At 42.5% G+C, this 18,940-nt stretch overlaps 1 protein-coding gene across 3 annotated transcripts in view; it reads right to left on the reverse strand.

Annotated features, from left to right (window-relative positions):
- The window catches only part of TTC21B (tetratricopeptide repeat domain 21B), a 135,731-nt gene that overhangs the window by 4,698 nt on the left and 112,093 nt on the right, over positions 1-18,940 (reverse strand). Inside the window, exons 27-30 of one of the 3 annotated variants that reach the window (XR_015878803.1) lie at positions 16,111-16,231; positions 14,059-14,126; positions 11,500-11,814; positions 11,212-11,275 (exon numbers count right to left, since the gene is read on the reverse strand). Coding sequence is in view for 1 of the 3 variants with exons in the window: in XM_088474837.1 (XP_088330963.1) it covers positions 14,059-14,126; positions 16,111-16,231 (189 nt within the window). In the remaining 2 variants the exon portion in view is untranslated. The remainder of the gene's footprint in view (positions 1-11,211; positions 11,276-11,499; positions 11,815-14,058; positions 14,127-16,110; positions 16,232-18,940) is intronic. The other 2 variants (XR_015878804.1, XM_088474837.1) reach the window with 2 other exon arrangements.

Below are 18,940 nucleotides of genomic sequence, written 5' to 3' on the forward strand. Positions count from 1 at the left end.
TCCCAGCGTCATATAACCAGGGTAAGGCAATTAAAGGATCTGCCAGTATATTCACACCCGTAACTTTACCAAACATAACAAACACTTCAGACCACACGGATTGCAGAAGAGGACACAACCAAAAAACATGAAAAATACTTCCCACACAACCACAATTCCTTCAACAATATTTAGAGATAGAGGGACATATTTTGTGCTGTTTTCCAGGGGTAAAATATACCCGGTGAATCAACTTAATAAACTTTTCCGAGTGACTAATACATCGGGACATCTTAAAACACGTACGAAAAATAACCTCCCAGTCCTCCTCCTCAAGTGTCCTAGAAAGATCCTCCTCCCATTTTCTTTGACAAGCTAATTTACTAGACTTGCCTTCCTTTATTTGGGAATTATATTTCTCTAAATCAGGAAAGGCTACACCACCATCTAATTTAGGTAGTGACAAAGTACCTTTCGCAATACTTGGCTTGCCTCCCTTCCAAACATAATTAACAACCACCTTATTAAATCTATTGCATAAGGACTTGGGTACAAGCCTAGGAACTGTACGGAATAGATATAGAAGTTTTGGCAGTAGTACCATTTTAAAGGCAGCTATCCTACCCAGCCAAGAGACTTCATGGGACATTCCAGTCCTTTGTGAAACTTTCGAATGCTTTAAGAAGAGGACTGTAATTACATTCAATTCAATATTTTTCCCTGGCTAAATGGACCCCCAAATATTTAAGCAAAAAAGATTGCCAAGCATATTTATAGGACACCTTGAGTGACTCCAATGTATCTCTAGAAATATTTAATGAGAGGACTTCAGTTTTATTGGGGTTAAGTTTATAAAAGGAGACCCAAACCTTGGAATAGGCCTCTAAAATACAAGCAGGAAGAGAATCTTGCAGGTGAAGCAAACATAGCAGATTATCATCCGCAAACAAACATACAGTATCTTATGGGTAGTATCACCCACTTTAGGACCCCTTATAGTCTCCGCAGCCCTAATCTTCTCAGCTAACTAGAATCACATTCTCACACAGAAGGAGACAGAAAACCGGGGACCAGAGCGAAGCTCATCTGATGCACAGGTGTGTCAGGGCGGGAACCCTGTGGACCCTATGGACCTTGTAGAAAAATAGATAACAAGGGTAAGTTTTTACCATATCTCTACTTTTCTACTTCAGGGTCCATAGAAGGTCCACAGGAAACCTTGGGGATTCCCAAAGTAGTACCCTCAAAGACAGGGAAGCTCCTGTGCAGAAAGGAGAATCCGCCGCCCGAAGGTATCAAAGGCATAATACCTCAAAAAGGTCTGGATAGAAGACCACGTGGCCGCCTTACAAAGCTGTACAGCCGAGGCACTACGACTAGCTGCCCACGACTACAGACCAAGTAGAATGAGCAGTAACAGAGGGCAGGACTGGAAGGCCCTCATGAATGTAAGCCTCAGAGATAGTCATGCAAAGCCATCTAGCCAAAGTTTGTTTATTGGCTGGCCATCCTCTCTTGTGGAAACCATAAAGAACAAACAAGGAGTCTGATTTCCGAAGAGAACTGGTACGAACCGCATAAATCTTGAGGGCATGTACCACATCCAATGAGGCTTCCCCTGCCGAGAAGTCTGAGGAATTAAAGCCGGCACAATAATTTCTTCATTAATGTGGAAACTAGACATCACCTTAGGAAGGAACCCAGGGCGAGTTTGAAGCACTGCCCTGTCCCTATGAAAAACTAGAAGTGGGGAACGACAAGAGAGAGCGCCTAAATCAGAAACTCTTCTGGCAGAAGCAATGGCCAGAAGAAATACAGTCTTGGCAGTAAGCCATTTGAGATCCACTGCTGGAACCACACTGAAAGGGCCGAGATATGGACCTTCAGTGTAGCAAGGTGGAGACCAAGGTCTAAACCCGCTTGCGGGAAAGCCAACACTCTGGGTATCCTAAACACTTGGGGATCGTAACCTCTGGGACGACACCATTCAAAGTAGCTATGCCACACCCTGTGGTAAAGCCTGGCAGGGGAAGATTTGCGTGCTTTGAGCATGGTGTTGACCACAGAGCCGGAGAAATCTTTGGACCTTAGGGGGGATGTCTCAAGAGCCACACTGTCAAAGACAGATGACCCAGATCTGGGTAGAGGCAAGGACCCTGAGACAACAGGTCCAGACGTTGAGGCAACAGCCACGGAGTGTCGATGGAGAGACTCCAAAGATCTAAATACCATGGACGTCGGGGCCACGCTGAAGTCACCAGCAGGACCATGCCTCCCTCTTGTTTGAACTTCCAAATTACTCGAGGAAGGAGGGAGATTGGAGGAAACAGGTACACAAACTGGAAAGTCCACTTGACTGACAGAGCATCCACCAAGACAGCACTGGCGTCTCTTGTTCTGGACCCGTACTGAAGCAGCTTGTGATTTAGTCGAGACCATGAGGTCCACGTCTGGAAGGCCCCACCTGTCCACTTGGAGTTGAAACACTTCTTGGTGAAGAGACCATTCCCCTAGATGCACGTTGTGAGGGCTGAGGAAGTCCACTTCCCAATTCAGAACTCCTCGAATGAACACCGCCGATATGGCTGGTAAATGGCCTTCCGCCCATGTCAGAATGCGTGACACCTCTGTCATTGCCGCCTGACTTAGAGTTCTTCTCTGATGGTTTAGATAAGCCACTGTCGTGGCATTGTCTGACTGTACTTGCACGGGTTTTTCATGAAGCAACAGCCTGGCTTGCTTCAGAGCCCTAAAGACTGCCCGCAGTTCCAAAATATTGATTGGAAGCGCAGATTCCACTGCGGTCCACCTTCCCTGAAAGGAGTGTGGACCCATCACTGTGCCCCAGCCCCAAAGACTGGCATCCGTCGTCAGAAGGACCCAGTCTGAGATCCAAAAGGGATGCCACATGGTGAGGTGAGCAATCTGTAGCCACCAGGTTAAATACAGGCGCACCTCCGGAGAGAGGACCATCATTTGAGTCCGTATATGATGGCGAAATCCGTCCCACTTGGAGAGGATCAATAGCTGCAGAGGCCGGGAATGAAATTAGGCATCTCCACCATGTCGAATGTCGACACCATGGATCCCAGTAACTGTATTGCTGAGTGTACTGACACTCTGAGATTGTGAAGGCATCTGCGTACACGCATCTGCAAAGTGGAGATCCTTTCTGCTGTCAGAAAAATCCTTTGCTGTTGTGAATCCAACAGGGCTCTCAGATGGAGCGTCCTTTGAGACAAAATCAGTGAGGACAATTTATCAACCACCCGTGTACCTGGAGCACAAATATAGTTAGCTGCAAGTGGTGGTGAAGTACCTCTGAGGACCTGCTAGTAGCAAGAGGTTGTCCAGGTATGGTAACAGGCGGATTCCCTGCAGCCACAGATGGGCTGCCATTACCGCCATGACCTTTGTAAACACCCGAGGTGCAGTTGCAAGGCCAAACGGCAGAGCCTGGAACTGGAAATGTTGTTGTGACACAGTGAACCTGAGAAAATATTGGTGAGCTGAAGCAATCAGAATATGCAGGTATGCATCCTGAATATCCAGGGATACTATAAAATCCCCAGGTTCCATAGCCAGTATAACTGAGCGTAGGGTCTCCATTCTGAACCTGGGTACCCTGAGGAATTTGTTCAGGGACCTGAGATTGAGACTAGAACGTTAAGAACCGTTTGGCTTCTGGACTAGAATAAAGGCTGGAATAATACCCTGTTCCTCTTGGGACAATGGGACCGGTACAATGACTCCTGCCTGTAGCATGGATCGCACCACCTGTTGAATAGCCAAAGCCTTGTCCGCATTTTTCAGGAAGCCCTGTGCAAAAGAAATGATGGGGAGGCCTTCTGCGGAAGGAGAGGGCGTACCCCAGAGAGACCACTTCCTTCACCCAGGAATCTGTGGTAGTTTGACACCAGTACTGGTCAAACTGAAGAAGTCAGCCTCCCACCCTGGGGTCCCCCAGGAGGAGACCTGTCCCGTCAAATGGAGGGCTTGTCATCAGGCTTGCAGCTGGACGTCTGGTACTCCAGGGCTGCTTCTTAGGTCTGGCAGATTTCTTGGTGGTAGATGGCCTGGGAAAGGACTGAGTTCTAGCCTTACCTAGGGCCCGATAAGTCAGAGAGGAAGGAGTCCGAACCCCCGAAGAGGTCGGAGCAGAAAGCAGACAAGCCAACTTAGCTGCTGCTAAGGTATTCACAATCTTGTCCAGATCAGGGCCAAACAAGACTCTACCATCATAAGGCAAACATTCCAAACCCTTCTTGGATTCTGCATCAGCTCTCCAAGAACGGAGCCACATAAACCGGAGAGCCGCAATGGCCGCCGAAGAAATCCTGGCATTTAGCAGGCCAATATCCAAAGCTGCCTCATTTATATAGGTAGTCGAATCTCTGAGATTTCCACCAGATTCAGCTGTTCCCTGGTAGCATTAGAGGCTATGGATGTTTCAAGGGTATTAGCCTAACATTCCATGGCCCGAGCCACCGAGCAAATGGCCATAGCTGGTCTGCATGCAGTACCCGAAAGGGAATAAACAGATTTAAGGCATATCTCTACCTTCCCATCTGTAACATCCTTCAGCAACGCATGGAAGGCATAGGAAGCGTTGCGCTTCATGCCAAGCGCGTGACATGGGAATCCACCAACGGTGGAGTCTCCCATTTGGAAATATAATTCTCAGCAAAAGGGTAAGCAGAGACTAGATGCTTCTGCGGTTGATACCGCTTTCCAGGTGTTTTCAAAGCTACCTCCAAGTGATTCTCCAATTGGTCAGACAATGGGAATGTAGCCTCAGTCACCTTTCCTTCCATGAAATATGCATGCCTAGATTTAGGCGCAGGAGGCTCATCCTCCTCAATGATCAGGGATGCTTTTACAGCTTGTATTAGCACTGGAATATATATATATATATATATATATATATATTAGACTTGACCCCCACCTCCAGAGGAGGTAGCTCAGAGTCAGACTCATCCAGAAGCAGTCCATCATCAGATGACACATCATCATAATCATCCCGTACAGTAGATTGCGATGATAGCAAGACCCTTTTAGCTGGTCTGCTGATAGGTGCGTCCTGCTGACGTATCTCAGTCGCAACCTGCAATAAAGGTGCTGTTGTTGAAAACTGAACTGTGGACACATAGGAGGGCCTGCTAAATGCCCTGCAATGGTTGTTAGTGCTTTTGCAAAGCATTCCCATGGCTGCTGAACGGCAGAAGCCTCAGAAGGACCCGGGGCAGTGTAACATCGGAAACATAACTCCTCAGAGGCTATGTCCCCTGCCCCTAACACTGCTGTACAGTTTTTACAGAACAGTTTAATAGGGGTTAACTTAGTCATATCCCTCCCACTGCCAGGCATAGTAAAGAGGATCACTTAATCAGAGACCGAGTCTCAGCTGCGACTTGTGCCACACCCATGCTTATGGCCCAGAATAGGTACAGGGATAGCAACAAAAGAATGATAGTTTTTATCCATGAAAACAGACAGAGCTAGCATACAGTTGCAAACAAATGCAGAAAATAATAATACTTGCACTTAATGGCACTTCTTAAATCAACTACAGAGACGAAGGGCAAAATTTACTAAGCGGCGGTTTCTCTTCTATTCTAAACCCCGGCGGTTTGGTGGCGGGTTCTATTCTGTTTTAAACCCGTGGGTTTGGTGGCGGTTTTGCAGCAGTTTCTTAATGACAGCCCTGTTCTATTCTAAAATGTGTTTTGACTGTGGTTTGGCGGCGGTTTTGCTATCTGCAGATTTACTAAGGCCAAAACGGCTGCAAAACTGCTATCAAAACACATTTTAGAATAGAATAGAACAGGGCTGTCATTTAGAAACTGCTGCAAAACCGCCACCAAACCCCCGGGGTTTAGAACAGAATAGAACCTACCACCAAACCGCCAGGGTTTAGAATAGAACACGCCGTCAAACCCCCGCTTACAATATTTTGCCCTTAGCATCTAGTAGGACAAAAGTGCTACATACACTGACCACCAACCACAAGAGAGGTATGTAGGGGGACCCGTACTCCACACTGCCTGTGGAGATCAGTGACACACAGCCAGGAAAAAGACCGAAGAACTCATGGGGAGGCGGAGCCAGAAACAGGAAGCTGTCACAGATCAAGCCAGACCACAGTGGAAAGGTGTGTTCAGCAGCGGGGAGGAGCCGACAGTTAGACAGGGAAGGCTGCCTCCCCTGGCCAGCGTTTAACCCCTGGGACGCTGGAGTGTTCCGCAGAACTCCAGTCCCAAGTAGCTTAGTGTGGACGGAGGACTCAGTGCCTGGCCACACTTGCTATCATCCCCAGGGTGTCCCCCAACCCTGGAGACAAAAAAAAAAAAAAAAGCATCTTGACATGCACCACTGCGGTGCGTGTCGCTTACCTGCACCCCGTAGCGTCCAGCCGCGGTCTAGGAATCCTCCAGGGTCCCTGTTAGCAAGACCCCTAAGGCCCGCCGAGAGGCACGGATCAGTAGCGGCGTCTCAGCACCAGCAGGGTGTTCATGCAGCCGTGTGAACTTCCACGGGACTGTTCGCGCTGACCGCACTTAGAATAAACTTGAAATTTTCAGGGTTATTAGTAACAGCCCCACTGCAATACAGTGACCCGACTCCGGCCGGGCACCAAACGAAACTGAGGAGCCTCCGGGCCAGGGGCGGGTCATAGAGGGAGGCCCCCTTGCATCCTGGGAGAAAAAGTCAAATGATCTAGGTAGACTAGAGGAATGATCAAGAACAAGGCAACTACAGTTTAATGCTAAAAAATTTATATTATGCACTTGGGTCTCAAGAACACAAAGCTATATAATATAGTATTGAGGGTACTCTAATGGAAACTACAGAGGAGGAAAGGGATCTAGGAGGCTCTATTTCAGGTGACTTAAAGGCAGGCAAGCATTGTAACAAAGCAATGAGAAAGGCAAGTCAGATGCTTGGTTGCATAGGGAGAGGATCAATAGCAGGAAGAAAGAAGTAATAATGCCACTGTATAGGTCATTGGTACGTCCTCATCTAGAATACGGTGTTCAGTTCTGGAAGCCACATCTCCAGAAGGCTATAAATACATTAGAGACTGTACTAAGAAGGGCAACTAAAGACTAAGATATCTCAATATATATAGTCTGGAACAGATAAGGGAAAGGGGAGACATGATAGAAACTTTCAAATATATCATGGGTTTTACCAAGGTGCAGAAGGGAGAAATTCTTCAAAAGAAGAGAAGTATTAGAACACGAGGACATGCACTGAAACTGAAGGGAGATAGTTTCAAAGGAATCTGAGGAAAAATTGCTTCACAGAAAGGTTAGTAGATAAGTGGAATAGCCTTCCATCAGAGGTGGTAGAGGCTAAGACAGTAAAACAATTTAAACATGCTTGGGATAGGCATAAGAATATCCTTACAAAGAACTGAGGATCACATAGGTTACCAAAAGGTAAAAAAATGCAGACTAGATGGGCCAAGTGGTTCTTATCTGCCGTCAAATTCTATGTTTTGAAGTATGTATGCTTGATAGGGGAGTAAATTTGATTTTAACTGATTTTCAGTGTTATCTGAAGAATGTTGTCAGTTTAGTACCTGCAGAATTTTAGGACATGCAATGTCGGCAGCAAGATAAAATATGAGCTCTCAAATTTTTAGATATACATACAGAGCTGCAATAGCAAGGCCAAACATGTGCAACTACTGAATTTTGTTACAGACTATTTATAACAGGAGATTGGATCCATAAATATTTAGGACAACGACATTTGTAATTATGGCCTGAAATGTAAGTTAAATTCAGACATTTGTTCTGAGGAAGAAAGGAGCAAGACTGTAGAGTCCTTAATGATCTTCTTTAGTGGTGGACCGAGGATGGCCTTGACAAGGAGATGCGTAGCCTCTGCAATCGCAGTCCTGATCGCAATGGCTAGTTCGCGCACGCCCACTGCGATGCATACGCATGCGCAATACGCAACAATCGGGCGATTACGTGCTAATAAGCAACTGCATTCCTTGCTGAATCAAGCCCTATGTTCATACTATCTGTTAAGCACCTTGAGTCCTATTGGAGAAAAGCGCTATATAAATTATATACAATTATTATTAATCAATGTATATATTCCCTGAAGACAGGTAATAAACCCGAAATGTTGGAAAAAGCAACTATGTGTTGAATGTCTTTATTCAAGTGAAGTCTGGAGAGTGCCACTCAATTGGGATGTGTATTATTGTGAAATACAGCGTCACACACACACACACACACACACACACACACACAATGATGCCACATGGCAAAGGTTGCATTTACATGCAATATAATTGTTTTAGAGAATAGTTACAAACGACAGCATCCAGCAGCAAGTTGGTTACATGACTTACAAAACATTTTATTAAAAAAGCAGAATTGAAACACACTCTAACTTAAGCTGGCCATACACTCTGCAATTATCGGGACGATCCGCCCGATATCGGCGGATCGCCGCGATAATTGCAGTGTGTATGCGGGCGACCGAGGGTTAAATATTGCTCGGTCGGGCATGCTGGATTGTCCAGCATGCCCGTCCGATGCGATATTTACCCGGGAAACTGTCGGCCGCATCGGGCAGTGTATGCCCAGCGCAGCCGACAGATTGACATTTCCTGTGTTCCTTCCTACGGAAGGAACAGGGAAATGTCTCCGCCCCCGGGGGCGGAGCGCGGATGTCAGGCTATACACTGTGAGATTTCTCTCACAGTGTATGCCGGCGACCTCTGCGGCTGGCAGGCTGCCAGATAAAATGTCTGTCGGTCTGACAGACATTTTATCTGGCAGTGTATGCCCAGCATTAGTAATAATAATATAAGTTGCATGCCTGTATGAGCTTATTCTCTTTGATTAAAAGTGGAAAGCATCATTAGCATTCTGAGAAGGTAAGGTGTTCCCTTTCATCTTTGTGTGGTGACTGCTGGAGGAATGCTCTGTTCTCCTTCTGCTAAGATGTCTGGTTTTCTCAAAGATACCTCTTCCCTACAGTGATCAGATATATTTTTGTCTTTTTTTTAATTTACAATCAATCCAGGTGGCGCAGCATATTCATTTCCGAGCAGCCGATAAACGAAAAGCTGCGACTGCAAGGAATAAAAAAAAAGTGATAAACTCCTGGATATGATCATCAGTACAGATGTGTCCTCATACACTATTGTGTCCCGTGCGACTCGGCTTGCGCCAAGCATCTTTTTCCCTGGAAAATGCGTCTTAGTCCTAGATGAAACAGACGCTCAACGCAAACACGGGAACTGGCGGCTCACTCACGCACGTTGTGTATTGAGGCTAGGTGTAGGAGGACACATCTGTAAGTCTTCTTGTTCTGGCTCTAGCCTCGGCATGATACTACAGCTTATTTCCGACTCTTTGAATCTGTCTGACTAACTTCAAAGGCTCAACTTGACATGTTTGTTACAGCAGACCAGCATTACTAGGTTAGCATTGGGAAAGTAACGATTAGCATTTAATCACATGGTTAAACATAGGGCAGGGATTTCTAACCTCCAGCTTCTTAGCTATCACTTGTAATTTGCTGCCATCCACTGGTCTGCAATTTATTTCACATGTGTTAGTTTGCCGGCAGCTGGTTCCTGTTTTATATTCCTTGCAAATATATAAGTGCAAAACTTTGTGAAAGACAGATGTGTTTATGAAGAAATGCAGGAGATTAAAAAACAAACAGGAAAAAGTTGTATTGTTACCAGTTGTATTTACAGATGTGCCCTCATACACCTGGCCTCAATACGCCATGCAGCAGGAGATGCCTGGTACAAATGAGCTGCCAGGTACTGTGCGTCTCTGCTTGCCTCAGCATCTCTATTGCCCATAAATGTAAACGCGAGTAGGACGCACCAGAAGACGGCATTGATCAATTTGATTTGCGACGCTTGAATATCTGTGTGCGACTGAGTATAAAAACACAGCACAACAGAACTTAGCATGGAAACAATCTGCGGTCACTGCATCGTAGCACTTTGTATACAGATTCAGACGCACACAGATGTCACATATCAAATGAATCAGTGCAGTGTTCTAGTACGTCTTAGGGGGATATTGAATTACCCTTGAAAAATGGGGATTTTTCGCCAATTATCCCAGTTTTTTTACAATGTTTTTTTCCCCCCTATCCTATTATTTTGGTCGAAATAATAGGATATTTCCCCCGAAAACACATAGGATCCACGATAAGCTCGCGGACCTATGTGTTCTCGCCATTTAGGTGGTGAAAAAAAACTTAAATTATCGTGGATTATTTTTCGGTACACATCAGTCCCGAAAAATATCCATGATAAATGTCGGCGTCGGGCGGCACTTCGGGGCTAATTGGATAGCCCTGCCGCGATCAATTAGCAGCGCAGCTAATAGGATACCCCCCTTAGTCTCATTGCATTACAACACATTTTCGGACAAAAAAAGATGCATGCCGAGAGGTGCTGTTTGCCGTGGCTACAAAAATGGTGTATGAGGACAGAGCTGTATATGACATTTTTGTTTTCATGTTAAATTATACCAGAGTAACTGTATAGAGGCACAGAAACAGACAAATCTCAGGTGCACAACTCCAAATAATTAATAATATATATAAATGCAATAAAATTTTGCAATCAATAGAGGTTTTTAGCATAATCATGGCCAAGGTTATAGGCCTACCCACCATATCCAGGTAACCTCTTTCGGGTAGGTCCCTAACATACTAGGGTTCAAATCCAGAGCGCAGGACCCCCCAAAATTGGCCCAGCCAAGCTGCCCCAGGGCACCACCATAGTAAGAAAAGTGCAGTGTAAAGAGATAGATAGGAGCAGCTGCATATAAAGATGAAAATAAAAAAGTGAAGTACATATATATTAAACACACACAGTGAAGGGTTAAAATGTGTTATAAAGGAAAATGTGTTATAATGCGGTGCCCTGAGACAGATTAACCAACGCAATCCAGGGGGATCCACAAGTATTAAATACTTGGAGTTGTGCACCTGAGATTTGTCTGTTTCTGTACCTGCAATTAGTCTCATCAGGTAGCACCTCCCATCATATATATAGTCAGGTTGTGCAGTCCAGAAATCTTTCCCATATAACTGTATAGAGGTCCTGCTTTTGGAACGCTGGATGATTTTAAGAAAATATCACAACAACGGGCGCTGCCTCATATAGCAGCAGAAAAGGTCAATATATAAGTCACCAACTTACAAATACAGACATAAAACATAAAAAGTGACCTTACAAATCCGCGCTAATGAGATGTTCTGGATAATGAACCTTTTCCACAGATTCCAAACGTATCTCAATGAGTCCATATGTAAATATATAGAAAAAGAAAGGAAAAATGTTCTTTTGTCAAACAGTAAATGTTTAGAGATGTTGTACACCTCAGGTGTCAGAAATGGATGAGGAGGTGATATTAGTCCCACCCAGGACAGCAGTAGATCTTGAGAAAGTATCCAAAACTTCCATACAGATGCACCAACACCGTGATGAGACCAAATAGTGCTTACATGTAAGCTTACCTAGGAAATGCAGGATACAGGTACGTAGCAGTTTCTCTAAACGGTCCTCTTTCACAAAATACAGATCCACTGGTTACTCACATGGATCAAATCCACAAGGCCCAAAAAAAGAATATAATAAAGGGACCGTGAAGTCACAAAGAGTAACTAAAATTCCAAAGGTTTATTGAAAGAAATGTATTGAAACACACAGACCTAACAGCGAAAGATGGATCCCGGGAATAACGCTGAATAAGTATGGTGGGACACACAAGGTGGCAAACAGACACTGGGACGCGTTTCGACGCTCTGCGGCGTCTTCATCAACTTTAGTGTCTGTATAAACAGAAGCTCCGATTAAAATGCAAAAATATAAAGATATGCAATATAAATAAACAGGGAAATATGGTATACCTCACCAAAAACGGAGCATGTATAATCACACGGCCGCCATCTTGATTTAGGGAACTACATTTCCCATCAGTCACTCCGAGTATATATCCATCCAAATGATATCACATGACCACTTAGGGAACTAATCGGTGACATCATCACAACTTGCCAGGCATATTTCTATGACGCCGGCCGCGTGGTATACCACGCTCACTTCCCTGTTATAAAACCACAAATACAGCAAAGGCTGCATCGTCACTCAGCGGCGTCATCACGACATGCCGCGCATACTCCTATGACGCTGACTGCGTGGCACAGCACGCTCACTTCCCTGCTAGAAAAAACTACAAATACCATGGGACTACTAAATGGAGTCGGACACATCACGTGACGGAAAACCATCACCAGTCATGTGATCTGCGGCGCCCTGAAACCCTAAAATTAAATTGAAAAGTCTATATATTACACGTACACTTTAAAAAACATACCTACCCATATGGCTATAACATAATGATACCGCACAGTCACCATATTGTTAAGGGGAACTACACATCCCATAACGCAAAGATGATCTAGTAAACCCCACCCACCAATGGGCTAAAAGAGCCAAGAAGGAAACAAATCCACAAAGTGAAAGATTGAACGTTCTAACCGGTATCCATCTTGTACATAATATAAAATGCAATAAATAATAAAAACTTTATAAAAACCACTTAATTTCAAAATCAGAGTTCAATCCTGTGGGTTTAAGTGTCTGGAGTTCATATATATAACGCATCTCTGTTTTGGCGAGTCTAATATCTCTATCTTTAACTCGCCAATTGTCCTTGACCCAGACTATGCCACAACAGTATTTTAAACCCTTGATTGAATTATTATGTTTTTCTTTAAAATGCATAGACAAAAGGGTGATTTTCACAACCTCTAATGATATTATAAACATGTTCAGACCATCTTATTTTTAACTGACGTTTGGTCTTGCCAATATATGTTAGATCGCATGTACATGTTAACGCATATATTACATAATTAGTATGACAAGTGATAAAATCCTTAATGGGAAAACAATGTCCATTTATGTATACTTCAGTTATCTTTGATTGAGGGTTTTTGCATGCCTTACACATTCTACAGTCGCCACACCTATAGAAACCTTTGTTTCTAGGTAGTAGGCGTCTCTCATTCGTAGGCAATGCACTGGATACCAATCTGTTTTTAATGTTGGGAGCTTTGCGATATATAATTCTAGGTTTCTCTGGTAGAATTCTTTCTAAAATATCGTCCTTTAATAGGATTCCCCAATGTTTTCTAAAAATGCCTTCAATATATTTATATTTATTATTAAATTGTTTACTGAAGGACACCATGTATTTGTTATTACGATTTTTATTATTTTTATCTTCCAGCAAAGAATTCCTATCAACCTTTAATACTTCATCCATCTCCCCTTTTAATTTGGGAGCATTGTATCCCTTTTGGATAAAATTATTAATCATTTTATTGGCTTGAGTTTCATATGTTGCACTATTAGAACAATTCCGTCTAAGTCTTAACAACTGTCCCTTTGGTACATTTTCCAACCAAAGAGGGAGATGGTTACTCTTTCTATCAATATATGTGTTGCAATCTGTTGGTTTCCTAAAATTGCTAGTCTCTATTTGACCATTTATCACACAAATTTGCAAATCTAAAAAATTCACCACATCCTTACTGTTAGAAAAAGTAAGGACTATGTTATAAGAGTTGTTATTAAGATAGGTACAAAACTCTTTCAGCCCTTCTTCATCACCCTCCCAAACAAAAAGGATGTCATCGATATAACGCCACCACTGCACCAGGTTTGCACCCCAGCCATGCCCAGACCACACATGAGACTCCTCCCATTTGGACATGAATAGGTTGGCATAGCTGGGCGTAAACCTGATGCCCATTGCCGTGCCGACGAGTTGCTTAAAAAAATAACTCATACTATTCACTAAAGCGTTTAGATGCCATAAACATATTTGGGCAGTTAAAAAAAAAAAAAAAGTAATAATTATACATATATTAAACATAAGCTTTTTAATCCATTTTAGAATCACTCTTCAGTGAATGACAAATGTACTATCCTGAAAATGTTGCACCTATCTGCAATGAGTTTCAAGGTTAATGATTATTGTGTATATTTACAAGCACACAAACTCTTACCTTATGACACACATCAATTGCATCAACATATCTCTTTGCCTTCAGGTAGTTAAAAGCCAGTTTATACCCTGAAAAAAAAAAGCTGTAAGTATTCTGCAAATGAACATAGCACCCCTAGCTCAAGGGTAACAATTCAAATGTCATGTTTAAGTACAACCAATAAGGTTTCTGATCTGGCACTAACAAGGTAATGTAGGTCTTGAAAGCAGAGCCTACAGTGAATCACATTTCTACCCCAAACAAACAATGCATATATCACAGACAATACATGTAAGAAAATAACTGATGGATTATAAAAAAATAAGACCATGCAATTCATCTGTTATATAACCATCCACAGCTCCAGCAGGTGAAATGAACCAAACATGGGATAATACAAGACTCACATTACGGGAGCTTATCACAGTATGTAGAGCAATGTTCCATGGCTGCACCCTAACAAGCCATGTGCACAACTTGACTGATCAGAAAAAAACCTGAATTCACAGCAACGCGTTTCTCTTTAACAGTACCTATACTCGTGTTGTGGGGGCGAGTCACCTAAAATAGTACATTAGTACATAGTGGTCACATGATCACTAAATGACAACCCATATATACAATAATAATCCTAATAAGAAAGCTGTAACCTAAATAACAAATGTCTGAATATTATTGCACATGGGTTATCATTTGTAATTTAGCGATCACATGACTTACCACATCAGCAGAAGTGTTTTCTGAGCCCGTTGAAAATATTTTAGTCTCAAAATGCGTGTGGCTGGTGCGATAGACAGAAGACAGAAAACTATAGCAGCCATATGCAGAGATGATGGCTTATATAATGTGAGTGCTATTCATGTTCTTTTCAATACAAAATAATACCCATCACTTGGAGTGTTTTCTCCTTTTAGTCCAGACCCGGCAATTCCCACCGATTTGTTATTGATGTGATTACACTGTAATTCTGTCCAGATTTCTAGTGATCAAATTAATTTTAATGTAAAAAACAACAAAAACAGGGTGGGGTGCTGCTGTCTCTGGGATCCTGTTAAAAAAAATTTTACATTTTATTTGAATTTGTTTTCCTTTTTTTCCTCCACATTTTGTAATCACCTATTTTTTATCACTGTGTCAATATTTTATTTGTGAGTGCTGACTATTTGCGCATTACAGCTGTAATGTCTTTTTGTAGCAGTTAGCCATTATTGGCAACATTGTCAGCTTTAAAAAGGATACAATCTTTCCACTGAGAAAACTCATACAGTACGTCCATCTGCGTCCTTATTGTGGAAGTAAAAGATCACAATTATTGCTATTCACTACATCTAAAATCATCTGTAGGGAACATCTGTACCCTAAAGTTTTTTCTTTATACTGTTTTTAATGTACAGTATATCTATGTGTCTATATATTTTTTAAAATATTTGTTGAATTTGCATGAATAAATTATGTGAAAATATACATCACTATATATCTCATGGTTCATATGTAATGCACGCAGAGTTAACTATTCTCCTTTTATTGTTACACTTCAGCGCTGTTATTTTAATTTTTTGCTTCTGGTTAATGTAAAAAACATGACTATATTTAGATGTATTTTAAAACTTCCTATAAGGCTACGCTAGCACCTTTCTGTTCATCACTTAATATGGCTGCTAAATGGAGATTTGAGCAGAAGGTATAAGAAGCCACAATGACCATGCTCTTGGCTTCTCATTGGATCTCCTTCTCACACCCCCAGCATTTAACCAGGGCCAAAGGACTTATCACTGAGCCCAGGTAAAAATTGTTTCCTTGAGTGGTCCCCAGGCTTTGACAGTACCAATTGCAGAACGTAATATTTAAACATCTTCTAGTTGTATTCTCCTTTTAAAAATGTTGTTCACTGATGGGAGTATGCTATTTTCCTGCTATCAGGAGTAAGTATAGAACGCCACATCTGCTGGTGGTCCTAGAGTACAAACTTGAACCATCTTCTAAGACGACTAATGTAAGTCATTATAGGTTCCCAAAGACAATATCCACACACTGTTTTCAAGCAGGGCCTATGATGTCATTTTCCTCACTTACCAACAGTGGGATTTGTCCTGTTTCCTAACTTCCAGGCCATGTCATAGTTGCTGGCTGCATCTTTATACGCCTGTTCTTTTTCCATTATGTAGCCAGTGTATTCGTAGGCCTTGCAGCAGGACTGTAACAATGAATTTAATGTGGTTATTAGGATACAGAACTGTGGAAAACAAAGTTAAACACACGTTGTTACTGGTAAAAGCTCACATCTTTGTCTAGAATTTCTATGGTCTGCTACAAAGTGTTCGTGTACTTAGATCACAATGTTGTTATTTAATCCGCTACAATTTTAGAAGCTATGGAGACACAAAAGTAAAACATGAAATATAAGCAATTTTCTTCTTGGTGTGATTCCATTTCTCCATTCACAAAAACTACAATTTCTTCCACATGACTGCAAACGTCATAATAATAAGATGTAATGTATAGTAATAAAACATTCACAAGCTGGATAGGACAATTGTTTTTGTAAGCAAACATGTTTCTTAAAGGAGACTGCGCAGACATCATATACACAAACTGTACAACAGTACAAGACAGGGCGCAAATGTCTTCCATACAGTCCAGACAAGGATCTTTCTGGTACCCAAAACAACAGCCCTTGGTAACTGTGTCCCTTACTGTACAACTCTGTAAATATTCCGTCTCAACACTTTATAATTTATATAAACCTGCCATGCATTTTGTTTTCCACATCAGAGCAAAAGGTCTGCACTGAGCAGAGTTCATTACTGATCCAACCAACTCCAGGTGTAAGTGGACAGCAGATCTATAGGCTTCCTTGTCAAACTTGGTACAATCATGTAAAAGTAGGTGAGCGACATCCCAAAAACTCAGCAGTATAAAACAGAAATACATTAATACTATTCAATAGGAAATGCTGCTACACTGTCTCATAAGAGCAATTTAGATTTTAATAAGATTTTATTTTCAGAGCACTCAGGTAAGTTTGAAATCCGCAAATCTTCAGCGCCCCCCAGCGACAAAGTGGACCAGACTGTGCACCTAAGAAATAACTACAACAGCTGGTGCTCCACCAATACTGACCCCAGCAACACAATCCTTACTGGTTTTTGCATTAAGAGCGCAGCTCTGTCCTCAGTGTGTGTTTTGGTATCCTAATTTAGAAATTGTTACCTATAGAAACACTAGGATGGAGGCAGTTATTCGCCGAGGGTTTCTAAGAAAAAGGAATATGCTTTGATCACCAGGGTGTATTTATTAGTTGCCATGGTAACTAGACTTTGACCAGCCCTCTACGCGGTGATAATAAGCTAAAACAATGGGGGGTCGTTAATGAAAAGTGTCTCACAGGTAACAGTGCACAAGCGGTGCGATAACTCGTAACATCCAATCAGATTTGGTCAAAGGTTTAATACAATTTACATAATGAATAGAAACACCTGACTGGCTTTTATCAACATTCCAATTACATTGCCCTTGCACAAAAACTGTTAAGTACAGTAGAGCAGTTTGTTACTTTTTAGTAGGCAGAAACATGTCAGATCAGGGAAATGCAGCTTACATGCAGGTTCTAGTGGAATTTTGATTATGCCTTTAAAATATACCTGTGTATTGGTCAGTTTGATAACAATTCAAAACAACATACAGTATGTACTGGTCCCGTAATCCTTAGCATATAACTGAAGGCATTTGCAAATGTTCAGTTTTTGGGATCATTCGTTGGTTTATTGTAATGCTGTTTTCTTTCTTTTTAATAACAAACATATTAATGTTACGTGCTAGAATAATTAAACAGTGAAAAATAGTGGATATAAGTTACGAAAGGCACCTCAAAATGCCATTATTCTAGACTGGTGTTTATATTTTCTCGACATTCATAATGTCGACATTGTATTAATGTATCCATGAATAGAATGTCATGAAAACGTCCCTGGTGGTCTATTGGTGACTTTTCTGGTTCGGACACACCAAACGCTCCAGCGGTGTCTTCCAGGTCGGCAGTGATGTGCTGACGACTTTCGGCAGATCTTGCGTGGCTTCTGGCGGTGAATATTGCTAATTCTAACCCCTAATCCTCTCCCTAATGCCTAACCCTAATACCCCTCCCACAAATTAACCCTAAGCCTCCCCTGACCGGTCTGTGCAGAATGTTGACATTTCACATGTTGACATACTGCAGATACAGACATGTTCAATGTCTACATCATAATTGTTATATCACATTGTGGTGTCAACATTGTAAATGTCAACATTATGACTACATCCTGGATTGTCTGCCAGGCGTACTTCAGGGTGCACATAATCCTTTGCTCTCATAACATGCTTCTACTACTTCTACTACTACTAGAAGTGAGCCAGAATGTAGAGAGAGATAGAAAATCCAGAAGTGGCGCGTTGTGCTAAACAACTATTCCCCGCCAGCTCAGGTGACCGATGGAGATGAATCATGAAATGACGTTGAGGGGAGTCCCCTCGTTGATGTTACGTGGCCCCCTAGTCTATCACACCCATACTGGCACTATATAAAAGAAAGGATTTACCTCTTTAAAACGATGTGGGTCCTTAGCAGCTATTGTCTAATAATCACAAGATAATAATGGCCCAGCACTACGGGAAAAAGTTGTATTCCACACATGCTGGGAGGGCACATCTGGACCCAGGGGCAGAAGTATGGGAGACAATGGAGGCGCCTGCCGCAGGGCGCCAGCACTCAAGGGGCATCTACCTCCCTCACCCACAATATATTCACCCAATTAGGGATGCAATATGGGGGTAGGGGGGCACTAAACGATAAATTGCCTCCAGGCGTCTGGGATGAACTTACGCCACTGTCTGGACCGCACGCACATAGGAGCACAATTGTTTG

Source organism: Taudactylus pleione, unplaced genomic scaffold (genome assembly GCF_031769625.1).
Source record: "Taudactylus pleione unplaced genomic scaffold, aTauple2 ptg000156l, whole genome shotgun sequence".
Classification (NCBI taxonomy): domain Eukaryota; kingdom Metazoa; phylum Chordata; class Amphibia; order Anura; family Myobatrachidae; genus Taudactylus; species Taudactylus pleione.